Here is a 7,279-nt window from a genome sequence, read left to right as displayed (position 1 = left end):
AATTTTCAATCAAGAAGAAGTGTGTGGTTGGTAATGGTTGGTCAGTTGAGGGGTCTATCTGGTCATTATGGATAACTTAAGTGGGCATTTAGTATTGCGCCAAATACTTATGTAAATGAATAACGCATCATGCAATGCATTTCCATATTTTGTGTGATGAACTTTTTTCAAACTCTGTACTGTTTTAACAGAAAATTTTGTGTCGAATGAGGTGTTCACGAGGTAAAATGTATTTTGATTTTCAACTAAATCAAAGTTGGAACTTTTTTGTGTTATAAAACTCCATCCAGCGTCCGGATCTGGAATCGGATGGTTCCCCGGTTAAAAAAAAAAAAAAACCGAACTTTATAATTTAACTTTATCAATGAGTCTTTTATGAATTTTGATTCCAAGTTATCTTTGACCCCCCTAATGTAATGAAAAAGAAAAAAACGTAGAGCAAAGAAAATTGGGTGTCCACGTGGAATCAGAGGAATAAGCGCAATTCTAAAGTCAAATGATCAGATTCATCGAACAAGCCTCATAAGTTGAAGATTCAAAAGCTATCATCATTTAAATTTCTAGTGTCCCTGGAATTTCCTTTTGTCCTAATGCATCACATATTTTCTGTCATGGATTACCTTCTTCAGTTAGGCACCACTTGGTCGAGAAAAAAATAAATATGTAACCCCTCTGACTTTATATATGACAAGTTTTTCCAGAAAATTTGACTGTATTAATACTTATACATTCGATATAATGCTCTATCACATTATATATCAATTATTCTATTAATAATTTGTTATACTAAAGTAAATAAATTTGGACGGAAGGTAAGAGAATGATAATTTGTTTCCTAAACTACAATGTTTTGTTCGTTTGGAGTTTCTCCTCCTCTTAGATTGGCTTCTTTCTTGGCCTAACTTTAATAACTTGCTTGGAAACTCCTCCAATTACTCCCATATTAGGTGAATCCATGTGGGGTTAGATTCATTGACTTTATTTTTTTCCCAATAAATGTATAGAATATTCCTTTTCATCTTGAATATTGAGGTGGCCTATCTACTCTTGTACTGCATTGCTAGCTTTTTCTACACTTCCATTCCATCCTGTTGCCAAAAGTCAATCAGAAAAAATGTCTCAGTTTGTTCATCATGTATTCTTAAGTTCCAGAAGCAAAGAAGTAAGCAATACATTTGGAGATCATCTTCAAACAGCTTTGGTAAATGCTGGTATTCGCGCATTCAAGTTTGATGAAGAGCTTGTGGAAGAAGAGGAACATCAGAAAAAAGTGCAGAAAGTAATTCAGGAATACAGGATTCTAATAGTTGTTTTTTCGAAAGACTATGCTTCTTCACAGAATTGCCTTGATGAACTTGTGTATATTCTTGAAAGCAAGAAAGCTTTTGGACATTTTGTTTTGCCTGTGTTTTATGATGTGGATCCATCACAAGTCCGGAAGCAGAAAGGATGCTTCGAAGAAGCTTTTTTTAGGTATGAAGAGAGATATAAAACAGAGAACGACGAAAGGAGAAAGGAATGGATGGAGAAGGTGGACAAATGGAGGGCTGCCTTTAGAGAAGTTGCTGATTTGGGAGGAATGGTCTTACAGAATCAAGCTGATGGGTAATCTCTTCAAAACCTTTTCTGTTTTTCAGTCACTCGGTTCTTGTTAGTTAGTGCTAATTACTTATGGTAACACTACTGGATTCAGTGGCAAAGCCACGAATTTACTCAAGAGGAAGTGTTCAATATATGTTATATACCTTTAAAATCTAATATTTTACCTATATACGCAGTGTAATTTTCCGACGCCCTTTATAACATGCAGCTTCGCCCCATGACTGGATTCCATCAAATTTTCAGGTATGAATCAAGGTTTATTCAAGAAATCGTCAAGGTCGTTGCAAGTAAACTGAATCGCACAATTTTAAGTGTTGCCCTCCATCCAATTGGAATAGATTCTCGAGTTAAAGACCTTAACTTATGGTTGCAAGAGGAATCAACCACTGTAGATATCCTGGCAATACATGGTATGGCAGGAATTGGGAAGTCTACAATAGCGAAAACAGTTTATAACCTGAACTTTGACAGATTTGAGGGAAGCAGCTTTCTTGCAGATGTGAGAAAAGCATTAGAAAAGTACGATGGTTTAGCTCGTCTACAAAGACAACTTCTCTCAAATATTCTTGGGAAGAATGTTGAGAAGTTGTATAATGTCAATGAAGGGGCTGTCAAGATTCAAGAAGCCATCAGCTGCAAAAAAGTTCTTGTTGTTCTCGATGATGTGGACGAGTTAGATCAGCTAAATGCTGTAATTGGTATGCGGCAATTGTTTTATCCAGGTAGTAAAATTATCATAACAACAAGAAATGGACACTTACTAAATTCCAGTGAAGCCTGTAGATGTAAGATGTATAAGCTGAACTCTTTGGATGCTAGAGAATCACTGCAGCTGTTCAGTTGGCATGCATTTGGGGCAAAATATCCACCCTTAGATTATATGAATCTTTCAACAGATGTTATAGTTCATTGTCAGGGAATTCCATTGGCTCTTAAAGTTTTGGGTTCCTCTCTTTGTGACAGAAGCACAGAGGTGTGGGAAAGCGCATTAAGGAAATTGAAAGCGATTCCAGACAGTAAAATCCTGGAAAAACTAAGGATAAGTTATGAATGTCTACCTGATGATAATGTCCAGAACCTATTCCTTGATATTATCTATTTCTTTGTCGGGAAGGACAAAGATTATGCAGTAACGATACTTGATGGATGTGGGTTCTTTTCAGTTGTTGGAATTCAGATTCTTATCGATAGATGCTTATTAGCAGTCACTGACAAAAAAAAACTGATGGTGCATCAACTACTTCAAGACATGGGAAGAGAAATTATTCGCCAAGAATCACCTCGAGAGCCTTGGAAAAGAAGCAGAATTTGGCTACATAAAGAATCCTTCAACATATTGCAGGCAAAAACAGTAAGAATCTGACTCTATGATTTTGAACATGCATTTCAGTATCCCTTAATGAATATGATTTGTTGCTTTTCATCAGGGCACTGAAAATATCCAAGGCCTAGTGCTTGACATGCGACTGTTGAAGGAAGTCAAATATATCGGATCAAATCTAAGTGTAAATGACGCTAGACACAACCGCTCTAATGATCCTGCAGGTGAGAGATCGCTGGTGGTGAGTGATGTCAACTCACAAAAGCAACGGAGGTTAACTGTTTTCGAGCTGTTCACAAATGTGTTTTCAGAAATTTCAAATGGTGTACAGTTTGAACTTGATGCATTTTCAAAGATGAAGAGACTGAGAATTCTACAGCTTACTGATACAAGGTTCACTGGCAGCTATAGTTGGTTTCCAGAGAATTTAAGATCACTTCATTGGCATGGATTTTATTTGAAGTTCATTCCGAAGGATTTTCCTTTGGAGAGCCTGGTTGCTCTTGATATGAGGAAAAGCAAATTGGAACAAGCCTGGGATGGAACCAGGGTATATGTTGTACTTTCACGTTTTAGCAGTAGGGGAAGTAGTAACCGCTTTGTTTAATAAACCTAATGAAGTTGATATTTGCTATTTCAGGTGCTCAAGCAATTAAAAGTTCTCAATCTCAGTCATTCTCATTTCCTAAGAAGGACTCCTGATTTTTCTGGGCTTCCTAATCTGGAAAGACTCATCCTAAAGGACTGTATAAGATTATTCAGTATTCATGAGTCGATCGGAGACGCTAAGGCACTTGTTTTGTTTAACTTGAGAGACTGTAAGAATCTGAGGAATCTGCCAAGAAGCTTTTGTAAGCTTAAGTCCTTGGAAACACTTATCATTTCTGGCTGCTCTAGACTTTCTATATCAACAATGGAATTAGGAAAGCTGGAATTCTTAACAACGCTCAAAGCAGATGAAATAAGTTACAATCAGGAGAAATCATGGACTGAGCTCTGGCAATCTTGGTCATCAAGATTACGAAAATCTCCAGATTATAACAACTTCTCCTTGTCTTCTTTATCAAGTTCCCTGGTTAGCTTGAGTCTTGCAAAATGCAGGCTAACAGATGATTTTCTATCCCTTGGTCTTTGCAATCTTTCCTCGTTAAGGCACTTGAATCTAAGCGAAAACCTGATTTGTAACCTGCCACAAAATATCACAAATCTAAATATGCTTCAGGAACTTTGGCTAGATGCATGCCCAAGCCTCCAATCGCTTCCCAAGCTACCTCCGAGCCTCATCAAGCTGAAGGCTATAGACTGCACATCATTAGAAAGAGTTACAAATCTGCCAAACCTATGGGAAACTCAAACTCTACTCTTGGATGTTAGAGGCAGCGAGAAACTAACTGAGATTCCTGGACTGTTCAAGTTAGAGCCAGTCGGTAACTTTAAGGGGGAAATGTTGAACATTTTAAGCCATCTCAACCTGGAAGATATAGAAAATGCAGAGGTAGAACTATTCAATAGGCTTACAGACACAAAGAGGAAATATTCTGTGCAGGTATACGCGTTTTTTATTAGCATGACTTTCATCTGAGACTTAAGCATTCTTATCTACTAGAGTCCATCTCTACAAAGTACGACAGAAACAAATACAAAAGAAAAAAAGACAACTCCTATGGCAAGTTTATCATGCTTTATCTTTTTTTTCCTTTAGGGACTCTACGAGTTTGGAATCTTCAGCACATACTTTCCTGGAAGTGACATTCCAAGTTGGTTCAGCAACAAGGGTGAAGAAAGCATATTGACTCTGAAAGTTGATTCTCATACTAATACAAAGATAATAGGACTTAATATCTGCATTGTATATTCACGTTCCACTCGTCATCGATTTCAACGCTGGGGTGAAAACCAATTTGGGAACTGGTATTCCTTTTTCATCAAACTAAGTAATGTGATCAGCGGTGACAAGTGGATTTACGCTCCAACATTCATAGGCATTCCAGGATCAAATGAAGATCTGACATTTTTATGCCACTGGAAATTTGGAAAGTATATACAAGCTGGTGACGAGATTAACGTCTCAGTACTTGGTTGGAGTTATACTTTTCAAATGAAAGAGTTTGGAGTCAGCATTGAATGTGACAGACCAGAAACAGACCAGCACTTAACATCAACTAGTGAATCAAAAGAGCTAGCAATCCAACATCGGTATCCAAGCAGTTCTATGCAAGAGCAGTGTGTCATGGGAAGTTATATGCCTATATATCAGGTTGCAGCTCGTCATTACTACTTTTCTCACCCAGACTACTTTTTGCCTAAATCCAATGAACATGCAGCTGTGAGGTCGATCTTGTACGAGAACTTGTTTGAGGATTTTGTGCACAGAACTACAGGTTTAAGATTTATTTAGCTTTCTGTTTCTCAGACTAACCATATACTATTTTCTTCTTACTGATTGGTGACAAATTTGGTACCAAAGATGCAGGAGCAGAAGATGATAGCGATTTTGATTTCGATGAGGAGAACTACACTGAGGAAGCTGCCTTGGCAGAACTAGAGGACAACTTGGAATGGCCTTGGTAACAAATCGAGAAGTGAGACACGCAACATGTATAGTAAAAGAACCAAACTAAGCAAGAAATCATTGCAGATATTGGATCAAGCAAACAGTTGCTTCACTGCAATCTTCTTTCCCAGCCTAGTTATTTCTACATCTTTATCCTTCGAATTTTTTTCCCTTAAGTTTTTGTTTTTGATTTGTTAGATTTTTTTATCTTTCAATGATCCATGAATATTCCGAATGTTTCCTGGTTATTTGGTTTTGCTAATATCCCATAAAGGCGAGCAATGTTCAAACGAACCTTCGCATTTCTTTTTCTCAAAGTTCATGTAGGGGGAGTGTATAGGGAAAATATGATATGACACGTGGTCACCTAAAGAAAGGACACATGGAATCCAAGATGGAGATGGTCACCGAACGGAGCTATTTCGCTTGTCATCGGGAGAGAATGTTCATAAAGGTGTATTAAATGTTTTGCATCCGGTAGTATTTAATAGAGAATATTTTATAGTATTAAGAACGGTTGCCCGTTATAAGGAATTTGACATTTATTTACACCGTTACACCTTCATTAATGGCCCTCATAATTGACATTAAAGGAGGGCACGATCCTAGGACCTCCTTCCCAAGACATAGCTATAAATAGAGAGCTCAATTATCACCGTAAAAGATACGAATTTTCTGACAAATTTATATTATATTCTATACAAAGCTTAATATCATTTACTTTCTTGCTTTTGATCTCATCATTGCTGCGCCCGGATAGTTAATTCCCGGAATCGTTATTTCTGCTATTTTACCTACTTTCTCGGAAGCTTGCGCCCGAAAAGCTAGTTCCCGGAAAGTATCATATTATTCTTCAATTGCTTTATTATTTCTGGGTCAAATTAGTGCACTTGTCTAGAAACCACGTATAAATTCAACTGTACCGTTTTATGAGTAAACAAGGAGAGATTTGTGGGATGGAGGTGGACTTAATGTATGCATCAAAATTGAAGAATCTTTTGAAGTTTACAATTAAAGAGGAAGACTAGTCAATTTGCAGTGAGCATGAGGAAGAGGAATGAATTTTTAAATTACATTATCTTCATTGCAGTAGTCTAACCTTTCACCTGAATCACCTCAAAATTCACGAAATTAAATAGAAGCAGTACTCAAAAATCAAACTTCTCAGCAAAGATAAATCATTAGCTCAATCGTAGATCCGTACTCGAACTAATGGATTATTAGAAATCGCATGCATTATATGGGTTTGACCGGACAGCAAAGAAGACACACCTTCTACGTTGGATAGATTGAGAGAGCTGATGGAAATTGGGGATGTAGAAGCCGATGTAGAGCCTCTTTGGCCAAGGGAATTTTTTTTTGGGTAAAACAAAGTACTTTTTGAAAAATTGAGAAAGTGATTTTGAGAAGAAAAAGTTAATTTTTTTGAAGACAAAAATTATCCTTGCCATAAATTTATATTTCTCAAATTATCTTTCATTAATTTAACTTTTTTCTTTTTCCGTTTTTATTTCTACCATCTCTTTCTTCTTCTTTTTTCGTTTTCATCCTATTTTTATTCCCCTTCTCATATTCTTCTATAATATATTTTCTCTATTATAGAAAATAAATTTCTTCTTCTATATAAGATTTATGGATTAAGTTCTTAATTTATACTTGTAATACTACATAAATTTGGATTAGGTGTGAATATGTTAAATGAGTATTCCTATCGGGATGAGTATGGGTAGACATTATTGTTTTTGAAAGAAAGACGGAGAGTGAGGTGCATAAGATTCGATAGAATCGACTAAGTTTATGAA

At 36.5% G+C, this 7,279-nt stretch overlaps 1 protein-coding gene and 1 long non-coding RNA gene across 2 annotated transcripts; one reads left to right on the top strand and one right to left on the bottom strand.

Moving 5' to 3' along the window:
- The first annotated feature begins 853 nt into the window (after positions 1–853).
- LOC107764075 (TMV resistance protein N-like) lies at positions 854–5,771 on the top strand. The gene is made up of 6 exons (XM_016582600.2): positions 854–1,605; positions 1,846–2,953; positions 3,030–3,473; positions 3,564–4,469; positions 4,626–5,304; positions 5,391–5,771. The coding sequence occupies exons 1-6, from the start codon at positions 1,115–1,117 to the stop codon at positions 5,492–5,494; spliced, it is 3,732 nt and encodes a 1,243-aa protein (XP_016438086.2). The 5' UTR covers positions 854–1,114; the 3' UTR covers positions 5,495–5,771.
- Positions 4,098–6,870, bottom strand: LOC107764076 (uncharacterized). The gene is made up of 3 exons (XR_001643171.2): positions 6,750–6,870; positions 4,316–4,394; positions 4,098–4,225 (listed from the first exon to the last, which is right to left on the bottom strand). It is a non-coding gene; the product is annotated as an uncharacterized LOC107764076 (long non-coding RNA).
- Between the last annotated feature and the right edge of the window lie 409 nt (positions 6,871–7,279).

The sequence above is a fragment of the Nicotiana tabacum genome, chromosome 18 (assembly GCF_000715075.1).
Source record: "Nicotiana tabacum cultivar K326 chromosome 18, ASM71507v2, whole genome shotgun sequence".
Taxonomy (NCBI): Eukaryota; Viridiplantae; Streptophyta; class Magnoliopsida; order Solanales; family Solanaceae; genus Nicotiana; species Nicotiana tabacum.
Note: the sequence above shows the minus strand (reverse complement) of the source record. Positions and strands in the feature narration are given on the sequence as shown.